Raw genomic sequence first — 22,031 nt, forward strand, 5'->3', positions numbered from 1 at the left:
TACTTCTGAGAGAACATTTGAGTGCTGGTTTTCACAGCACATCATTGCTGTATAGGGGTGTGCAGGAAATATTTGAGCCTAACTTAAGTCAGGTTTCGGAAAATGTATATTTAAAGCTAAAACTGGAAGAGAAAGCTGTAAAGCATACAAAGTTTTAATTTTAAAAAAACATTTTGTATTCCATGAAATTATATAACTCTTTACTTAATCTTGTAGAATTTTAAATGTTGCATTTTCTAACTAACATGAGAAATGTACTATACTTGATTGAAAAAATATTCTAAAATCCTTTCTCATCAGAAAAAAAAACAAATTGATTTGTATTTAGCAGTCAAACAGAAGCAAATCAGTTTACAGGGATGGTTTATCAAGGACTGCTTTTGAGTGATCGACGCCGACTGAGGACAGAAAGTATTGAAGAGCATGCAACTCCAAATTCGTCTCCTGCTCAGTGGCCTGGTGAGGCAAAAATAATGGTTATTTTAAACACCACCCACCGGACAAGCTCCACATTACAATATTTTCTCACTGTTCTGTAATACTTGTATAATAACTTACAGTACAACTTGATGCTAATCTTTCAACCAAATCTGGATGAAATGATGGATGATCAATGATGGATAAGTGTTTTGTATTTAGTTCTCAAATTAGTAACAGCCTTTAGCTTCTTCACATATCAAAACAAAAAAAAAAAACTTTATTGCAAAACCTTATTCAAAGAAGAGATGATGATCCTCATGATAAAGTCTGTAAGCTGTTACTTTGTTGTCCTAAAATGTTTTCTTCCAGTCTTTCTCACCCCCAAGCAAAGCTTTTCCATTAGCTGTTTAAACAGTACTGTCTTACATACATGCTTTACTTGCTGTAGCTGTCAAAACAGCTACTTTTGATGTACTGACATAGATTTAGTATTTTGAAGTCAACTCTGGCAATAGTGCAGGAGGCATCAGTTTCACAGGCAAACTGAACTGAGACACAAGTCAGAAGTCCCAGACTAAAGAAGGGTTTTTTCTTTCAATCTTTATGATTTTAAGAAAAATAATAATAGTATGTTTCATCCAAATAAAAGTATCAAGTGGCTATTAATCTGTTTACCATAAAAAGTAGAGATGTCACATTGACTTTTTCCCTGTTTGTAAACCTACTCATTTAATGCAGAACTTTTCCTCTTCTCTTTGCAGGTGTGAGTTCACTTATAAATCTTTTAAGTTCAGCTCAGGATGAAGATCAACCAAAGTTAAACATTCTTCTTTGTGAAGCTGTTGTAGCTGTCTACCTGAGTCTGCTTATACATGCCATGGCAACCAATTCATGTAACGAATTATTTCGACTAGCAGCCCATCCACTGAACAGCCGAATGTGGGCTGCCGTTTTTGGTGGCGGAGTGAAACTGCTTGTAAAACCTCGAAGACAATCAGAAAATATTCCAGGTACTCTGTTTAAAGGTCATACTAATGATTTGTATTTTGTAACTTTTAGTAACTTATTAGAGAAGATTTTTAAACACAAAAAAACAAGTAAGCATTATTTTAAGTATTTATGGGCAAGAAATCTGTTATGTTAGTAAAAAATCCAAAACAATGTTAGTCTTTCTCACAGTTGTCCTTTGTAATGGCACCCAGCTTATTTTGAATTTACCATTAAAACAATACAGGTACATAGTCAGTTCTGAGAGTAGTAGGACTTGCTTTTTCCTGGGCAAACGGGCAGACAAGAGACGGTCTGCGCGCACAGGATCGGTGGAGGGGGATATTGGGAATGCTGGGAAAAATCGGCAGTCAGCTGTCGGCTGTTGAAGAGAGCAGGTCACTCGTACTGTGAACACCTGTCGAAACGCCTTGTCACGGAGAATCATGGAGTGTTTACTGAAGCAGCGATACGCAATAAAATTTTGTGTAAAGCTTGGTAAAACGGGCAAAGAGACTCACGACATGATAAAGGAGGCCTACAGTGATGCTGCCATGGGTAGATCGGGTGTTTTTGAGTGGCACAAGCTGTTCCGAGAAGGTAGGGAAAGAGTGGAAGACGACGACTGCTCCAGACGCCCTTTGACCAGCAAGACCAATGAAAATGTGTCACGAGTGAAAAATTTACGTGGAAGTCCTCACAAGACTGCGAAAACGCATTGCTCGTGTCCGCCCAGCCATCGTCAACAATTGGCGGCTGCACCATGACAACGTGCCGAGCCACACAGCGTTCTGCGTAGTGGAGTATCTTGCCCACAAGGTGGCAACGCTGCCTCAGTCCACCCACTGCCCCGACTTGGCCCCACCAGACTTTTTCCATTCCCGAGAATAAAATCGACGCTCAAGGGGAAGCATCACGCATCGGCAGAGGCGCTTCAAGAGACCGTGACGAGGGAGCTAAACAGCATTCCGGTCCAGGCGTTCCTGGAGGCGTACGAAAACTGGAAAACTCATTGGCAGCAGTGTGTAGATGCGGAAGGGTGCTACTGTGAAAAATGCTAATTGTTTGTTCTATTCTCATTAATATATATATTTTTTTTAAATTAGTCCTTCTACTTTCAGAACAGACCATGCATTTACTCAGAAGGCAACTTTTTAATTTGGCCTGAAAATTTAACTGTAGTAGCGGTATTAATTTTAATCAGGACTTGAAGACTGAGCACTTGTTAGGTTAAAAAAAAAAATCCAGACTTCATCTTTGTGACTGACTGTTGTCACAAAAAACAAGAATGTCAATGGCGTAGAGTTTTTATTTTTATTTTTTTTTTAACTCTACTTAGAATGAATATAGAAAGTCTTGGATATAGACTTCTGCATTTAATTACTTTTACACACAACATAGTTTTCTTGGGATTTTTCCTTCAGTTTTTCTAAAACAACGATGAAAAATTTCAGTTCAAGGTAAAGCAAAGTGCTTAAACAGCAAGATAACAACAATATTGTTAACAGTCAGCCATCACACCAAGTAGTTTTGACAAGTAGTGAAGAAATCAGTGTTGTGACACAGGGAATGTATCCCAGAAGCATGGTAAGCAACCTGCATGTGGATTGCTCTGTGTATTTCCCAGTATAAAAGTTTCAGAATTATTAGTATACACCATTATTTTTCTTAATGTAAGAACTGATGGCACTTAGAATGGAATTGCCAGTACTTTTGTGTCTCAAACTTGCATTTCATATTAAACTACCAAAAAAATAATTAGTGATGAGTAATTTTAACTCAGATGTTTTGATTCAAACAAACGTACTAATCATATTTCTTTATGAAACTACTATTAGGTGCTTGCTTATAACACTTTTCAGTGCTTTCAGCCATTATTTTTAGTGAAGAATAGATGGTATAAATCAGTGCTAATACCTAGGTTTTCTGTATGTGAGAGGTAAGCCCTACTGTACATGTATAACTATTGCAGTAACTTGGAAACAAGTTACTTCTAATCTCAATAATTGCTGTCATTGATGACATTATCATACAGTCACCATTGCTCAATTAACATTCTGAATTGCATCATTGTAAGTATTCATAACTTATTTCTCTTTTATGGAGTAAATTAAGTTTATTTGAGAATAATCATTTTAGGAATGATCGTTTATTTTGACAATGTGTTAATATAAACAACTTTTTATAAGAAGTCATATTTTCTTTAAGATGTATTCTGTTTTCCTTTAACCTACAAGCTGCTACAGTTTCTGATGTTTCAGAGGATGTTAATAAAGGTTTGTAAAAACTTGCAGTGTAGATGAATGCTAGTGATGGCTTCTAAAAAAAGTTTTTTAATATCTACCTCCTTTATAATAAAGTAAGTGTAATCTTCAATGTTACCTGCTTAATGACACTTTAAAAGACTAATTCCACATTTATATTTTGATAACTATTAAGATGGTCTAAATCATAACATTTTGCAATAGACTTCAGTTGTCACAAAGACTACTCAAATTCTTTTTGCTATCTTAAGAGTTCCTTGACTTATATTTTGAACCACTAATGCTGATTGTGCAGTTTACTGTTTAGTGAAATTTTATATATTGCTTCTATTTCTGAACAGAATATCTTAATTTTTCTTTCTTGAGAAGCTAAATGCTACATCTACTGAAAACTTCATCCAGATAACAAAACGTATTTCTTATGATACACCCAATGCTACGGTTATTGAATTTATCATAACGGAACTTTTTGTATGATTACACTTAATTTATTTAGGCTGGCTTTGATTCCTGAATTGGTAGAAGTTAGTACCAATAATAATATTTTAATGTTCTTCAATTATAAAATACAACTACTTTGCAAGATGCGATGTTAACATCAGCTTTTCAAATTATCTGAGTTTAGCACCGCCTCTTCCTTCAGAAGAAATGGATAAACATCGTCGTCGTTTTAATATGAGAATGCTCGTGCCAGGAAGACCAGTAAAAGACAGCACTGTACCACCACCTGTGCCTGCAGAAAGACCCTCTTACAAAGAAAAATTCATCCCTCCAGAGCTCAGCATGTGGGACTACTTTATGGCAAAGGTAATTTAAAATGGAAAATATAAGTTCATAGAATCATAGAATATCCCAAGTTGGAAGGGACCCATAAGGATCATCAAGTCCAGCTCCTGGCACCGCGCAGGTCTGCCCAAAATTTTAGGCCTGGTGACTAAGTGCACAGTCCAAATGCTTCTTAAATTCAGACAGGCTTGGTGCAGTGGCTACTTCACTGGGGAGCCTGTTGCAGTGTGCAACCACCCTCTCGGCGAAGAACCTCTTCCTGCTGTCCAGCCTAAACCTCCCCTGCCTCAGATTGACACCATTCCCTCGGGTCCTGTCACTGGTGATTATGGAGAATAGGTCAGGGCCTTCCTCTCCACTCCCCCTCGTGAGGAGGTTGTAGACAGTTACAGTTACAGTTACTTTTATGAAGTTACAGTTCACAAAAGAGTATTTCTACTCCCTTAAGTTCTATAGGACAAAAATAATGTGAAATTTTTCAGTGCTCTTCATAGTAAGCTGCATCATCTTAAAAAGCTTTATCTTAATAAAAGATAGAGTCTCAAGTCTGTTACTTGCCTCAGATCTGTTACTTAACTTTCAAAACAGGGCTCTTGCTTATAATAGAGATAAACACTGTTCCTGTTGCTACTTGTTTGTTGTTTTTTTTTTAGGGAACCTTATTTATATGTTAAGTTGTTGTCATTGTCAAAGAGTTTAAATGATACCTAAACTAGAAGAGTTTAAAGAGATCAGAAAACTACTTTTAAAGCAGACTTCTATTTTGTATTGCAGCCATTTCTTCCTTTGTCAGACAGCGGTGTAATATATGATTCTGATGAAAGCATTCATAGTGATGAGGAAGAGGATGATGCTTTCCTCTCTGACATACAGATCCAGGAACACAAAGATGCCAATTCTTACAGGTTAGAAGAGATTGCTACTGTTTTAGAATAATAATGTCACGTGCTTACCTTCTCTTCCAAATTAAAGAACATACAGGTCTTCTACACACTCCACAGGTTCAGTTGAGTATTTTTAGTGCCATGGTTAGATATACCGCTGTCACTGGGATTACAGGAGCAACAAATTTTGATCACAGTAACAAACATTTCCCCGTTTGCTTTCCCGAAGAAATTGGAATTAGCAAGTCAGAGATGTGTTTTGGATTTTCTTGGTGGGAAGGGAAATAAACAAGAAATACCCGAAGAAGAAGACAAGTAATACCTGTCATCTTTAAGACACAAGGAACATGAGCTACTACAATGCCAGCTCTAGACTGATGTTTCAGAAAACTGATTCAAGTGTGATTGATCCTTAGTTCTTGAATTACAGACAGATTAAGTAGAACACTTAAAGAGAAAATGTTGCAAGATAAAATGGAATAAAACAGATGAACTTAGCATTATAAAAGTGGAGAAAAAATATGTCTTTTTAAAATCTGTTCTACTTTTCAATTCTCTCTTTAGTCCTTACACTCTACAGGCTTTGTAATTTTAGTACCTGTGAGACTCTTTTACTTGGGAAAACTTCTAGCATGAATACCAAATTCAAGCAATTGCTTGTCTGTTTCATTTTGATTTAACTGGAGAATTTCAGGAAGTATTTCAGGAGGCTTGTACTTAATTCACATTCTTGCAGAGGCTCACATGTGCACACTCTTTTATATGATATGTTTTTTATGGAAAATAATTCAATAATCTTACATTTATAAAGAGAAAGTGATGCTGACTGTTATGGGGGGGGAGACAGCCTTAAATTGAGTAGTTGATAGATATGTCTTTCTTTACGTGTCTGTTAAATTTAAAAACCTTGGTGAACCATCTCTGCCGTTTTTCTCACCTGTGTATTAGATAGAAGGAAAAAAAAATCTGTTCTGCAGACAGATATGTTAGTGTTGTTTTAGCACAACTAAAACTATTCTTTTTATACAGCTGGGCTCTTCTGCATCTGACAATGGTAAAACTAGTTCTGCACAATGTTAAGAACTTCTTTCCTATTGCTGGTCTGGAATTCATTGGTACGTGAAATTCAGCTTAACATTTTAGTTTTCTTAACAAGTGTCTTTCTGTCAGACTTTACTTTTAAATACATTTATTTTACTTTTTATTTTAAAATTTATATAATTTAAAACACTATTTGTGACAGTTGCAAACAAATACATTTTCTTTGAAGATTTTTTTTAATTACTATTATTCTACTTTTTTTTAATATGTGCTGTAAGTTATATTATTTTTTCTCTAAGTCTTACTTTTTTAATATTTCTGTTTAGATCTACCTGTAACATCACCGTTAGGCATTGCTGTAATAAAAAATTTGGAACACTGGGAACAGATTCTTCAAGACAGAATGGACCAGTTTGAAGGCCCACCGCCAAACTACATTAACACTTATCCTAGTGACCTTGGAGTAGGTGCAGGACCGGCTATTCTCCGCAATAAAGCAATGATTGAACCTGAAAATACACCATTCAAGTAAATATTTTTTCCCTAGAAGAAAAAACACATTCCTTGACCATAGACATATTAAAGATTACTTCCCCCTAAAGCTAAACAGCCAAATGAAGCTTAGCTAGATTTTAGTTCCAGACAATGCTTTACAGAAACCATTTTCCTATGTCCCTATGTGACTTCTTATGCAGCCATCTCCTGCAGCTGCTTTTCTTATTCTGCTGCACTTTTCTCAGCTGCATTAAGAAAGGAAAATAAGAAGGAAAGAGCAGTTCTTGGAGGACTACAAATCGAGGGCATTAGCTCCGGCTAGGAAGACCCTATTCAACCTCTTTTGCTACTCCTCCAGTAGTAGCTATCTCCCACCCTACCTCAGCAACAAAAGTTATATAGTATATGCAGATGTCAATAGGAGAAGAGAAAAAGAGTTGCAGTACAGTCCTTATAAAGTCAATCCTCCTATGTTGGACCAGTGTCATGCTTGCAGGTATCTTTAAATGAAGATGTTGAAGGATATTTCCAACTCAAAAATAGTTTTGCTTTTCTCCATATACTAAAAAAAAAAAAAATTTGTTTTGTTAACTATATGTGACTAAATATGAGATATATAATTTGCATGGTTGGTACTGTAGGATTTTAAGATATTCTAAGAAATGTAAAAAGAAAAAAATACATCCCTTGATATTTGCCATGTACAAATTAGAATTTAAATTTGGAATTTCATTTATAGTAATTTGGAGTCATTCTCCAAATTTAGGGATGGATGGGGGGATGTTATCTACCTTTAAATAAACAGAAGTCTTTTTCTTTTTCCTGCATCATCCAGATCAAAGGATTATTCAGCTCTTCCAGCAAAAAGGCTATGGCATTTTCTTGTGAAGCAAGAACTTCTTCAGGAGACCTTCGTAAGATACATATTCACAAAGAAAAGAAAGCAAAGTGAGGTAAACAAAGCATATAACTTTATTTTATTTTTTTTTTAAGAAAGTTCAGTTATAACTGTTCTTCAGTCTCTTCAGTATCTTTTAAATTTTCTTTCAATTTTTGTTGGCATTTCAATTTCTTTCATTTTACAGTGTTTTACATTTAGTCAACATGACTATCATGTTGTTTATTGAAATACTAACCAAACCAAATATTTTTAGACAAGACATATTTCACCTTACCTTTATGTATTTGAATACTGTCCTACTAAAGAAAAATAACATTTACAATAAAGGTAACAAGTAAATAAACTTGAGTATTCATATATTTTTTGTTGTCATATTGAAAAATAAATTTCATTGAGCTATTACTTTGTGTATATGTATATATGCATGAGTAATATATACATATAAAAGTAATATTATATAATAATATATAATATGGGGTTTTATGAATTGTACCAGTTACAACTGTAATGAGTTGTAATTGTAAATTTTAACCAACACCAGTACCATACAGAATAACTATACTATTTAATATCTTTAAGGTTTCTTGTAAGTATGGAGTTTGTGTGTGTATTACTCCTCCATTTATTTGCTATATCATACATTTTGTGTTCATCTAGGAGGCATTACATTTTAAGTGAGTTTGTTTAGATTGCTGTCATAGTTCCTGTGCCTTTTATAAGAAGTTAATAATACATTTGTCATCATTTGCTGACAGAGTGGCCTTTAAAATCTAGTTTGGAATGTTTCATTCTTTTTTATATTTGTTTGTGCATGTGTTTTGTGTTTGTGACTGTGTGATGTTATGTAGTCTGTAGAAGATCGTGTGGAGCAGGTCAAACAAAACTGCGTAGCAGAAGATCACAAAAACAAGGTAGTATCCCTTCTCCCAAACCTCCAGCACATTCTTAAAAGTTCTGTGGAACTGGCTTTTCTTTCTCTAATGTGACTAACAGAAGCTATGTGTTCTGTGTAGTCTGTGTGGCAGGCTTTTAATCAGTGAATGAATTAACTTTGGATGTCCTATAATTGGGATGAGTGAACTCCTTGTAAACAGTGTTGCACACACAACTTTGTGTTTCTTACACTCAGACATAACTTCTGACTTTTAGATCACCAAAGCGTATGATAATTCTAAAGTTTGCTTCCTAAACAATGCTGAGGCCACTGAACTTTTCTTGCATGAATTTTGTATCGACTTTTGCAGTCTGAATGTACCACTACAAAATGGATTTTCACTCTAAGTAAAATTTCTCATAAATGTTTTGTAGGTTGAAGCAGATCTTGGCTACCCTGGAGGAAAAGCAAAAATCATTCACAAAGAATCAGATATGATAATGGCATTTGCAGTTAATAAGGTAAGCCTTAAATATTACTAGGATGTGCAATAAATCCTAATTAAAGTTAGTATAAGTTTTTTATTTGTTCTGCATAGGCAAACAGCAATGAAATTGTTTTGGCATCTACACACGATGTTCAAGAACTTGATATTTCAGCTCTACTTGCTGCTCAGTCATTTATATGGATTGGGGAAGAATATGACAGAGAGTCTAAAAGGTAGGACTATTTCTTTGTGGTTATAGTAAGAGTTTACCGTGAGGCTGGGTATATAGTTATAGTAAATGTTGACTGTACACAAAAGAATGTTAATTGGATAATCTTCAGTAGGTTTTAGATTACATTCCAAAGTAGTAGTGATGAGGGAAGGGAAAAGAATATTGCTATGTTCTACACATGATAAAAATAAGATTTTGAGGGGTTTAACTATATTGGGCTTGTCTGCACTGTTCAGTGAAGTAAACTCCTGTGATGCATAAGCTACTAAAGGAAGCACTACCTCAGAAACACTTGCAGTTGCATCGTTGCAGTGTTGAGGCTACTTGTGGTAGCTGGTGATAGCTGTCTAGTGCAACAGCCTGAACTACAGTAAGCTACTACCATTATCATGGTGAGAAGCATGAATGTGTCAGCTGCAGCAAGCACTTACTTGCGCTACACCTTATTGCACAGAATAGATGCACAGGTCATCAACTTTGGATGCTGTATTTTCCTTTTGTCCATACTCTTACCAGCAATGTTCTCCTCAAGGGAGCTTGTATTCTCAGCATCTACCATGGTTGGAATCATCTGTGGAGGTTTAAAATTGATATATTGATAATAATTGATATAAATTAAATATAAATTGATATAAATATAAATTGATATATTTGGAGCATTTGGAAAATGTTTGTATAATGTAAGTGTAGGAATTGTGCAATTATTGTCTCATTATAATTACTTCCTCTACCCACTGCCATTGGGCTCTAAACCATGAGATAAGCAAACAACATTGATAGCAAAGAAGCATTTTTTTAAAGCAAAACCTGCCGTGTTTTGTTTTGTTTTGTTTTTTACAGTTCTGATGATATTGACTTTCGTGGTTCTACCACAACACTAACACAGTCAACTGCGCCATCTCTTGGAGTGAATCAGATACAACCATCTTCATCTATGCCATGGTTAGGCAGTGGTCAAACTAGCACTGGAGCTGGCGTGGTAAGTACTTTTGTTTCATGCAGCTCTGGACACTATTACTATTTTTTTGCTGTATTATTTATTAAAGTCCTGGAGTATATAAACCATGTTACTGTTAATTCAGTGTTGACATAAAAGCCTGCAGTGACCAAGACCTGACAAAACTAAGTATTTTCGTGTAGATTGTGGCATAGAATTATTGGAATTTAGAAAAAAAATGGGACAGTCAAGTTTTTCTTACGGGACCTTTGAGGAGCTAGGACTAGTAGTTTTTCAAAAAAAAAAAAAAAAAAAAAAAAGACCTTGCTTTGGGACTAATATCAGAATTATTGCATCAGATCTCTGTACAATAGAAGATAACATGAACTGAAATTTCATGACCGAAAATCTAAAATCTAAAGACAACTAGACATAATTAGCTACAAATAATGTTAGTTTACAAGCTTTTTAACTGGGGGGGGCATTTACATATAGTAGAATAGTTGAATAATGTGTTTGTGTCTTATATTGATTTTTACTTTAAAATTATTTTTATTTCATTTTTTTTATGAAGCTTATTAAAAGAAATCTGAATAATGTCAAGAGAATGGCTTCACATCCAGTCCATCAGTATTGTAAGTAAATCAGAATTGCCAGTATGAAGTAAATATTTTTTAATATTATTCTGTATTAATGAATATCTGTTTTTGATCTCAGATCTTACAGGAGCACAAGATGGTAGTGTTCGAATGTTTGAGTGGACAAGGCCACAGCAATTGGTATGCTTCCGACAGGCTGGGAATGCCAGGGTTACAAGAATGTATTTCAATTCACAGGGCAATAAGGTAGGTACAATTTAGGATTTTAAATTTCACTATTCATAAAAGAACACATTTGATAGTGCTGTGACCTCTAAAACAGTTCTAATTGATAACACACAAAACTCGTAAGATGGCATAACCAGTATGATTTCATTTTCGCTGCATACGGAAGCTTTATAATAAACAATGACCTTTATACTCCCTTCTTTTCTATCAGCTTCATGCTGATACATGTGGGGTTATATTAATACAAAGCAAGATTTTCAGTAATCTCCACTGTCTTTACACCTCAAGAGTAAAATCTATTGCAGGAGAAATGCACTGATTTATATCAGCTTGACTGTCTTCTCTTACCTGTCCCTTCCTAAAAGAACTATGTATTCCCTTCATAGTCTAAGCAGTCTCAAAACTCTCTCTCTCTCTCACACACACACATTCAATCCCTCTAAAATTTAACTGATATCATTTACAAGATGTATCTGAAGCCTTCTTCCTGCTGTCCCCATAAAGGAAGTCTAACGTGATTCACTCAAAAGGGAACTTCCAGGGACTGTCAAGCCATCTTATCTGTCTGTTAATTTCTGGCTAGTCTTTATTATTAACTACATTTTAAGCAACTCTCAGTATTACATACCCCTTTTTTCCCTATTTTCAGTCTTCTTGTCTCCCTTTTCTGAAATCTGTGTTTCTACTTGGAGGGTTTTTAAATTAAACATTAAAAAAAATTGAACTAACCTATTTTGCAGAAGCAAACTTGTATCAGACTAGGTTTAGGTGTTCAAGAAGTGCTTCGTACTTGCTTTCTGGCTATGATAAAGTTTTGACAGAATGTGTTACCTAGAAGATAATTTCAATCCATTAGTTAAAGAGAGTAAATCTACAGTGGAGAGAAATAAAAAAACTACAAAACAGCCACATACTTTGGCCAGAAATGAGCATGACGTAAACTGCAGAAAAAGGTAGACAAAGAGAAGGGAATTGGGAGAAATACCCACCTCCTCAGTTTTTCATATAGTACGTTCTGTTATTTCAAGAAGTCTTGTCCTCTGCATTTTACTGACATAAAATGTAGCTTTTTAATTTCATTATAGTTAAGGGGCATAAAAAGTGAATTAAAGGAGTTGGCATGACAACATTTAGAAACAGCATCTGTCCCATTTAACAGCATCTATCCCATTTATCTCTCCCATCACATCTTTTTTCAGGTAGCATAAAACCTCTTTTTTTTTAATCAGTGTTTTGATTATGTTTGAAATATTATAATCTAACATCATACGGGAATCAATTTTAAAAAGAATGAATTATCGCTGCTGGTTCACATGGAGGTCACTCAAGAAGGACTCATGAGCAGACAGAGAAAATATGAAAAATAATTCTAAATGTTTCTAAAAACATTTTGTAAAACATTTATAACTGTATGGAATATACAGTATAATTGCCATGCATTTGGGTTAATTGGCTCAGTTGTTAATGGTATACTAATGATACATGATACAATATGGTCTTCCCACAATTGTGTTCAAAATCATGCTTTTATGAGATGCTGTCATGCATCTTACTTTACTAAGCATTTTCAAACAGTCGGGGAGTAAGGATTCCTCTGTAGACTTTAGTGTTTAAAAACAGGATTCAAATGATAAGCTTCCACACTTAAAATGCTTTCAGTTCCAGAAAAGGTTTAGGCATGTAGGAAAGCATCCATCATTAATCATTAAACAATCAGTGCTGAACTGAATTGCCTTTTAATTTGCTTGTTCTATCTGAAAACCATTGTTGTTGATATTTGATGTGTAGGCAGTGGTTTCGTGGGTTTGGTATGTTGTTTTTTTTTTTCCCTGAATTCAGCTGTTTGCTGTCATGAAGCAAACATCCAGTAACCAATAAGTTATGCAAATAAATGCATTTCACTCCTTGCAGTGTGGTGTTGCTGATGGTGAAGGATTTCTAAGTATTTGGCAAGTAAACCAAACCAGCTCAAATCCTAAGCCCTATCTGGTAAGTACGTAGACAACTTTTTTTTAATTCTTTTTATAGACAAAACTTGAGTCTTCAAGATTTCAGGCAAGCCAAGAGTGTAAGAGTTTCACTGAGGCATTTTTGATTTTGCTGCTTTTTAATTAGCATACTTTACCAGTATGTATGGTTTCAATAATATGTTTTTGGAAAAGTAATTGTAGAAGAGCCATAAGCTACAATGTAATTACAAATACTACCAGCATTACCCTTGATAAAATTAAAAATCAGAACTCACAGTAATGACTTTACAGCCCCAAGACGTAGTAAAAGTACACTCTTTTTTTTTTTTTTTTCACTGCTAATTAACTGTACACAAAGACCATGCTTAATTTGAAATTCAGGCTAATGCTATGCTATGTGGTTTTTTTATGTATATAATTCAATTGTTGTATTATATTTTTATACTGTTTTTTTAATTCATTACTTCATCCTTTGGACTTCAAGCTGTGTTTTATATCCGTTTTTTAGCTTTTAAAACTTTAAAAAACTGCTTGCAGTATGCTATCAGTAACATGACACTAATAGTAACTTTTGTTGCAGATGACAACTAATAAGATTGCATCTGTGTTTTTGTTTTGTTTATAATAGAGTTGGCAGTGTCACAGTAAAACCACAAGTGACTTTGCATTTATAACCTCTTCAAGTCTAGTTGCCACATCGGGACAGTCCAATGATAACAGGTGTGTTTAAAGATCACCAATCAAAAATTTCACCAAAGCTACCAATTAATGTCCATTAACCCACTGCCTTTCATGCATTAATGTGTGGCTGACATTGCAAGGATCAGCATTATAAGCTTTGTTACAGCTTGGACTTGACAGGTTGTTTCTTTGAACATCATTCCTTCAGTCGTTTGTTTCCCAACTTATAGTTTGTATAAGGTATGGTCAACAGCTGACCATTTTTTTCAAGGTGTATTCCAAATACAACTAGTTCTGAGGTGCTGTTGTTGCTAGGGGAGAAATATGTTCAGTAAAGTCAAGGTAATAATTTTTCTCAGAAAAGAACAACTTGTATAATTTCATGGTATGACCTAGGATTAGTACACGTCTTAAAGGCAGAAAGTATAGTCTCCATTGTGAAGGACAAAAGAGCACAGAAAGCATTAAGCTCTTAAGTCTTTACGTGTGCTCTCCAATGACTGCAAAGAGTCAAGGGCTCCTTGTTCAGTTCTACCTTGTAGGCTTTGACACAGAACACAAGCACCCTCTGAGTCATGTCACACCATAAATCACTTCTCAACAAGCCATAATGACTTTTTTTCCCCTTCAGAAATGTGTGCCTATGGGACACGTTGGTTTCATCTGGTAACAGTCTTATACATGGTAAGTGCTGCAGAGAAACTCAGATGTCTTCTTTTCACTGACTCAGGAAATATAGTTTGTGTATGCATTTGGTCCAAGGGGAGAAATTTATGCCGGGGTACTAGTCTAGGAATTTGTGTGCCACATGAGTGCATGCACCAGGACTGATACTATGTAGTCTCCAGCATGATGATAATCTGCTCTATAGAAAAGTATGAAGAAGGGTGATCATACATAAAGCTATTTTCGTGACAATATTAATAAAGCCTGAACTATTTGAATACAGTCCTGAAAAACTAAGCATCTCCTGAAAAACTAAGCATCTCCATTATTAAAGTTTGAGTGTATGCAGGCTTTCACTTAAACTAGCACTTAATTAATAGATCCACTACTCTACTGAAGTACAGGAGAAAAGACAATTATAGGTAATAGTAGAAGCAACTCAGAAAACATTGTCCGTGTTTTTCAGCACTTGGACTAGATTCTTAACAAGATGTTCTATTTGTTCAGGTTCAATAATTTCATCTTTACATAAAGAACTAAAGCAAAATTCTATCATCTTGCACTATGGAAAAAAATACAAATTTGATATCTAGGGTTCATAAAAAAGCAAATTCAACCATCATATACAGCCATAAACACTTCTAATATGTGAATAAACATATCAATTACCTGTGTAAACAGCAGGAGCATTCTTACTTTCATATTTTAAAAGTAGCAGATTGCACAGAAGTTCAGTATCATTTTGAAGAAATCGAGTTAGGGCTCCTATGCAAATTAGAATTCAGGCAATTAGAATATATACATTTTAAACTTGGGATTTTAATTTAGTTTAATATATATGGTGAATTTTATTTATTTATTTTTAATTCATGTATGTACCTGTATTCTAACTTTAATTAGATTGCATATCACGCTTCCTTGTGCATTAGACCTGTGTTGCCCTAATAATAGCAAAGAGCTGTTAACTGATATGACATTACCAATATGAAGGAATGCATCTGTCGGGTTAGAAAATGTTCAGATAACAATTCATAGCAGAAACGCATTTTAAGATAGAAAGTTACTTACAGTTTCAAATCAATTCAACTGTGGCGTCCTTCTTCAGCCTTCGCCTGTCATGATCATGGCGCCACGGTACTTCAGTATGCACCTAAACATCAACTGCTAATCTCTGGCGGTAGGAAGGGATATATCTGCATCTTTGACATCAGACAGAGGCAAATCCTTTATACCTTCCAAGCACATGAATCAGCTGTAAAGGCCCTTGCACTGGACCCTTCTGAGGATTATTTTGTTACAGGCTCAGCAGAAGGTAACATGAAGGTAAGCCTTAAGAGTAGCTGAGTCGTAATAAGAGAGTATTTACCTTAGGTCCTGTATAGATATATTTTGATCAGCATGCTGTAAATTGCCAGGTGAATGTGGTAACAAAACAGTAAAAAAAAAAAAAAAAAAAAAAAAATCCACAAAACTTCTACACTTGTTACACAGGATACTTGCTTTGTATTTATAATGGAAGCTTAAATATACTAATGTGCTTCTAAAGGAATTAGCTTTTGTTCTCCACTAAAGAAAATAGAATAGTCTTTTAAAAGTTGTATGACTGAATTTTAAATGGATAAAGCAAAATGCATGATTCTGAAATCTTAGATTTATTTTTCCGTCTTAAAGATGTGTTGGTTTTGGCCTCTGGATGTTTGTACTACTCAGCAAGCGCTCAATAACCTTAACATCTCATAAAGTTGTTGTAACACCAACTTCTGTTCACTTCGATGTCCCAGGCAGCTACTGAGGTCTCATAGTAGTCAGACACACACAAAAATAACAGAACAAAGTCCCTGTTTTAAAGGGCTTATTTTCTGAGCAGTAAAGGAAGGAAATACAAAAACATGGTAAAGAGATCGAGAGCACAGTTTCTTTCCTTTTAGCCAGATTGTGCAGTGTTAATAGGTGCCTTCTGTGCCTGTGTGTGCTTGTGGCCTCCTCTTGTTGAGAGCTCCTTCAGCCTGGGACATAGGACAGCTCAGTTGCACTGCCACTCTGCACACTCAGTAATTACGCAGCAGACTTCCTGCAGCATTCCTTAGCAGAAAAGCATTTCCAGCTGCTGCAAAGCTGACACACTCATCTTCATCTTGGATAAAAATGCAGCCTGTTCATTTCTGTACCTTTCATGGGGAGGAAGCTGGCAGGCACTGCTGATGAGGTAAAACAGCAGCTTTGCCCTGCAGAGTAACCAGCTGGTCTACAGTATGGTAGCTTTATGCTGTTTTACATTATGCTTCACCAAATGCCTTAAGACTCTTGGACTTGTTATAATTGTTGCTTATAGACAACAAAAATACCCTTTATCTTTGCTGAACAGGGTTTAGAACAGCTAAGAATCTGAAACACTAGGGAAAAAATAGAAATCCTAATTTTAATCTCCTTCTGTCTCATTTGTCATTCTTTTGATACAGGTGTGGAGACTGACTGGGTATAACTTAATTCATTCATTTAAAAATGAACATGCTAAGCAGTCCATTTTCAGAAACATTGGTGCTGGTGTCACCCAGATTGAAACCGTGCAAGGGAATCGTATGTTCTCCTGTGGAGCAGATGGCACACTGAAGATGAGGGTTCTTCCTAATGCTTTCAACGTACCTTCAGGCATTTTTGACATTCTGTAGCTTTATGTGAGCTGATCTTGTTTTTATATAACGTCCCTTTAAGTATCTAAAAATGCAGTGATATGCACTGTGGAAAGGAACTATTTTGTTGCCTTTCAAAGTAATTACAGCGGCATTAAGTATTATGGGAGGAAAAAAAAAAAGATTAAAAAAACCTTTTATAATAGGTATATTTTGAGTATGCCTATAAGGATCACTGGGGTGGAAATGCACATACTGTATTGCAAAAGCAAAGAATAAAATCCAGTACAGTCATAGGTGGGGTTATTGTTCAGTAACCTGCAAACTGCATTTAATAAGTGTATTGTAAAGATCCTGACAGCTGTTATTCACTTAACAAGCACTGTGGCTCTGCAAGTCAGTAAGCATTTCTGATGTGATTCTGATTATTTTTATTTTTTTTTCACATTAATTGAAGCATGTCTACAACTTCTCATTGTAAAATAGTTTACTTTTAACTAAGTGTACTCAGTGCATTTGATTTTCTCAAGAACATGTAATGGATGCAAATGCTGTGAAACAATGTGCAATCAAGAACGTACTGTGAAACATATCATTTTATGCTGAGATTTTTTTCCCTGTTAGTATTAATACATAGTTGATAACTTGCACATTAACTCATTTTTAAATGCAATTTCTTTTTTAATTTGTGCACTATTTCCATTTCTTTCTGACAGTTATGTTCCCTCATAGTCACCAGCCTTTACTTTAGGAATGTAGTGTATGCATTAAATGTTTGTAGTGAGGACATCCATGATTCTGGTCAGCTTTTAGTTTGGAAAATCATTAGTCCAGAAAATACTTCATTAAATGAAGCTATTAAGAGTATACCAATAGACCATACAATACCACATTTCAGATGAATGTCAGGCTTTATGTGGCCAGCTAGTAAATAGTGGATAAAACTAATAATTAAATTATTACCACAGCATATTGTATAAACTATGCAGAGTTCAATATTGTTTGCTTGTAATATAACTAGCTACTGTTGTCAGTTGTATTTTTCTGTTGTAAACAAAAACCATGTTCTTAAGACACTGGAAAAGATGTCTGCATATTTAAGTGTTAACAAACTGTCTTATTCCTCCAATGAACATTTTGATGTCTGTGCTGTACTGTAAAATATACTATAATAAAAAGCACCTTTCTCCAAAGGCAATTTTAAATTGCAGGCTGTGAAGGAGGAAAAAGAAGAAAAGTAAATGTCATTGTTTAGTTTTCGCTTTTTAAGTTAAATAAATTTCATTTATTTCATGGAACAATTCATTCCAGAACTTTCTTACATTTAAATAGACTTAACTGAACCTCTGATAGATTGACTGGAGACTGCATGAGCTAGCTTTGACTTGGCCTCAGAATGTACTGAGGTAAAAAGGATTAGCTGTTTGCATTTTGCTTTCAGCTGTCCTAGAAAATTTTAAAGCTAACAGAATATAGTTCATCTCCAACAAAGGTAGCTGCAAGAAACACTTGCACTTACACAAGCCAGCTTCTGTCACCAAGGAAGGAGGCCAAGTTTGCTGTCCCTCCTCCAGGTTGAGCTGAGTGGGTCAACAATGACAGTCAGAAATTTAACATGGATTTAACATCTGCACATTATAAAAACATTTTCTGGCTTGAACTATATTTGCACCATCCTTACCATGCAAGGCCTGAATCATGGTCTTAGTGCAATTACCAAGTATGCTGAGAAGAAAGGAGTTTAGCGAGGTATTTTTCCAGCACATCTGCTAGACCAAGGTTCTGCCTGCATAGATAGTCCTTCAGTGGTGCCTTGATGTCACAGGTATTAATTAGCTCAGTGCAGTCAGGGGTTTAAGTGATGCTTTGTTTCTAAATATTTAGATGAAAACTGCATGGGCTTTACCAATAAACACGGACGGCTCAAAAAACGCCAACCTAAATTTCTGAGGTAATGATGATTTTCCATTGAAACACACAAAGCAACAGACAGGATTTACCTTGCAACATTAATTTTAGAAATACGAAGTACTGAGTAAAATTAAAATCAAAATTTCCTATCATTTTTCACCTCTTAAAAATGTGAATGTGAGTGGGAAAAGAGGAGGCTCAGCGGTGACCTTATCGCACTCTACAGGTACATTAAATGAGGCTGTAGCAAGGTGGGGGTTGGTCTGTTCTCCCACGTGCCTGGTGACAGGAGGAGGGGGAATGGGCTAAAGTTACACCAGGGGGAGGTTTAGGTTGGATATTACAAAGAACTTCTTTACTGAGAGGGTTGTTGGACAGTGGAATGGGCTGCCCAGGGAAGTGGTGGAGCCACCATCCCTGGAGGTCTTTAAAAGACATTTAGATGTAGAGCTTAGTGATATGGTTTAGTGGAGGACTGGTTAGTGTTAGGTCAGAGGTTGGACTCAGTGATCTTCGAGGTCTCTTCCAACCTAGATGATTCTGTGATTCTAATTTCCAAACTAACAGTGACAAATTTGTGACAAAACAGTGACAAACAGTGACAAAGCACTATAATAAATACATGCAATCCTGCCCCAGGTATTTTATTTTTCTATGACTACCGGCAAAAAAAAAATATATATACCCTTCATTTTGTCATTTCACTTGTATGGAGGACTGTGAGGCAAATTTAGTAAAATATAACTTACTACAACTAAGTGTAGTTATAAGGAAGTTATACTTCCATGGAGTGGTAGAGCTTAGATGGCAGTGAGGGGTAAAGAAGAGACTGCAGCAACACAAGTAACTTGAACACTGTTAAAACAGAAATTTTAATCAAAAATTATACATGTTTTCTTCAATTTTGTACCTGGTTACTTTCCTTCCAACATTCTCATTACTAAACACAGTTTCATATGCTTCAATATTTAATAATGCCATTATTCCCATTTTCCTTGTACCTGGGCTGGATTTTGCTCTTAGTTATGTAACAGTTAGCTGAACTTTTCAAATTTGATTATTTTTTTTATATGCATCTATATTTAAGTAACTATTTCCATCCCCATTATATTTAACAGCTGTATATCTTTGTCCAAAACATGTTCAGAGAGGATCACTGGAAAGTATTAAGTGAAAATAACAGAAATGTTTTTGTACACAAGAGGTCATTATTTAGACGCTTATACTAAGACCATAATTACTGACTAGAAAATGATTGCAGATAAGATGGTTGTAACTGATAGTTATAAATAGTCACTGTCAAACACATAATCATGGAATAATCAACATACATTATATCTAATTATCTGCTCAAGAATAGGCAAAAAAACAAAAGCAAGTCTGTGCTATGTGCCAGCTGCAATATTGAACAGCTATGGTTTGAACAAAAAATAATTTAAAATGGCCTGTATAATTTGAGTGTTTATACAAAGGGGTCTGATCTCCCTTTTAAGCACACATGCAAACCACCATCAGTGAACAGAAAATGTATACCAAATGAAGAGACTTCGCTATGTATGTAATATAGCTTTAAATAATAATTCGTTTAGCCAAGCACAACTCCCTAACATGCTATTTTAAGATATATTCATCTGCCAAAATGTACAGGGTATACCATTAGGCTCCCATTCTCCCACGTGTACAAATTCTTGTCTCTAAGACTGTATGAAAGCATAGCAAGAACAGACTGTGAAGATCGTAACTCAAAACTTATATCAATCTGCTTTTCTTTCAATAAATCAAAAGCAAAACTTACTGTAATATCCTTAGTATCAGTAACATACATAACTCCACATGCTATGAATGCATTACCAGCCTTGGACTTAGGATATGTGGTATTGATATGCCGAATGACTGAAAATGTTTCTTCATCAATGTGTGCCACTATTATATTTTCATCAGTGCTTGAGGCATATATAATCCAAAGACCCTTTTCATCTACTGCCACGTTGAAATATGTCTTCGAGTTAGCAAAGAGGTAGTTACGACCATGATATAAGGCATTTTCAATTGGCAGTGTGCCCAAGGATGCTTTATCAAGCCCAAATCTGAAATGAAAATAAAATAAGTATTTAGTATTTTGTGTTAGAATTTTGTTTTTATATACAAAGGTTGGTTGTATTGATTCAGTGTACATAATGATAGAAACGTAGCTAAAAATAGTTGAGTTTAAAGACCATTCTGGTATTTTTTACGTTGTACTCCACTCAAAGCATCTTCCAAAACACTAGGAGAAAATTCTAGTGTAATAACAATTTAAAAGGTGTGCAATGACATGAACTCACTTTGGTAGGTTTCACTTTATTTAGTTTATGAACTTTATTATCTCTAGGGTGAAAGAAGCCAACTAAAAGAAAGAACGGGTATGAAAAAGAATTAGATATCAGGTGAAGCTCCAAACTTATAACTGAAATCAGTACTGAAATTTGCTTTCTACTGGATGGGAACAAAGGAAGAAAATGACCAAACTGGCATGAATTCTGGGCAGGATCACCTAGTCTTAGAGCTTGCCTTTTGAAAGAGGTTCAGATAATGCAGTGATTTGCTCAAATAAACATCAAAGGAATAGAAATTCTACTTTTGCTGAGCCAAAATTCTGACCTTGAACCGGCCTCCAACAGGACAGCCTAAATGTCTTATCTCTGATGTATAAAATTGTTTTTATTCCTTGAAATTCCTTAATAGGATGATAACCTGAGGACAGTGGCATTTAGCAGTTAAAATTGAGTTCCTCTACTAACTAGTTCAGAAGAGTAATCAGCTACTATCAAGACATATATGCAGTTAGTCACAGAACGATGTCGTTCTTTAGTAAAGGCAGAGTGTACTTTATCTTTTTAATTAATGTATTCTGTAGTGCAGAATTACAGCACATTTCACTGTGACTTCTGTGTAACTATATAGCTCATTTCCTCAAATAAAGGAAAAACATTACTCAGTACAAGAATCTGCTACAGTTCCAAAAGTCTTCTGAACAGACAGACTTGACATGAGCACTT

General features: G+C 35.2%; 2 protein-coding genes and 1 long non-coding RNA gene across 10 annotated transcripts in view; 1 reads left to right on the plus strand and 2 right to left on the minus strand.

Moving 5' to 3' along the window:
* The window catches only part of LOC311442440 (dmX-like protein 2), a 56,398-nt gene extending 39,068 nt beyond the window's left edge, over positions 1-17,330 (plus strand). Inside the window, exons 27-44 of one of the 5 annotated variants that reach the window (XM_084531667.1) lie at positions 332-459; positions 1,182-1,430; positions 4,297-4,478; positions 5,232-5,362; positions 6,371-6,456; positions 6,709-6,910; positions 7,713-7,830; positions 8,627-8,689; positions 9,087-9,173; positions 9,251-9,372; positions 10,212-10,350; positions 10,883-10,943; positions 11,026-11,153; positions 13,047-13,124; positions 13,734-13,825; positions 14,418-14,470; positions 15,558-15,775; positions 16,912-17,330. In XM_084531667.1, coding sequence (XP_084387793.1) covers positions 332-459; positions 1,182-1,430; positions 4,297-4,478; positions 5,232-5,362; positions 6,371-6,456; positions 6,709-6,910; positions 7,713-7,830; positions 8,627-8,689; positions 9,087-9,173; positions 9,251-9,372; positions 10,212-10,350; positions 10,883-10,943; positions 11,026-11,153; positions 13,047-13,124; positions 13,734-13,825; positions 14,418-14,470; positions 15,558-15,775; positions 16,912-17,121 — 2,347 coding nt within the window. In that variant the 3' untranslated portion in view covers positions 17,122-17,330. Of the gene's footprint in view, positions 1-328; positions 460-1,181; positions 1,431-4,296; positions 4,479-5,231; positions 5,363-6,370; positions 6,457-6,708; positions 6,911-7,712; positions 7,831-8,626; positions 8,690-9,086; positions 9,174-9,250; positions 9,373-10,211; positions 10,351-10,882; positions 10,944-11,025; positions 11,154-13,046; positions 13,125-13,733; positions 13,826-14,417; positions 14,471-15,557; positions 15,776-16,911 lie in introns of those variants that run through there. The other 4 variants (XM_084531666.1, XM_084531669.1, XM_084531668.1 and 1 more) reach the window with 4 other exon arrangements.
* LOC311442447 lies at positions 9,379-15,550 on the minus strand. Its single transcript, XR_014696649.1, has 3 exons — positions 15,122-15,550; positions 11,865-11,966; positions 9,379-9,942 (listed from the first exon to the last, which is right to left on the minus strand). It is a non-coding gene; the product is annotated as an uncharacterized lncRNA (long non-coding RNA).
* A 2,507-nt stretch (positions 17,331-19,837) lies between the features above and the next one.
* Positions 19,838-22,031, minus strand: part of GLDN (gliomedin) — a 135,260-nt gene continuing 133,066 nt past the window's right edge. For all 4 annotated transcript variants that reach the window (XM_084531674.1, XM_084531673.1, XM_084531672.1 and 1 more), the window contains one exon: positions 19,838-21,080. In XM_084531674.1, the coding sequence (XP_084387800.1) occupies positions 20,621-21,080 (460 nt within the window). In that variant the 3' untranslated portion in view covers positions 19,838-20,620. The remainder of the gene's footprint in view (positions 21,081-22,031) is intronic.

The sequence above is a fragment of the Aythya ferina genome (genome assembly GCF_964211825.1).
Source record: "Aythya ferina genome assembly, chromosome: 11".
Taxonomy (NCBI): Eukaryota; Metazoa; Chordata; class Aves; order Anseriformes; family Anatidae; genus Aythya; species Aythya ferina.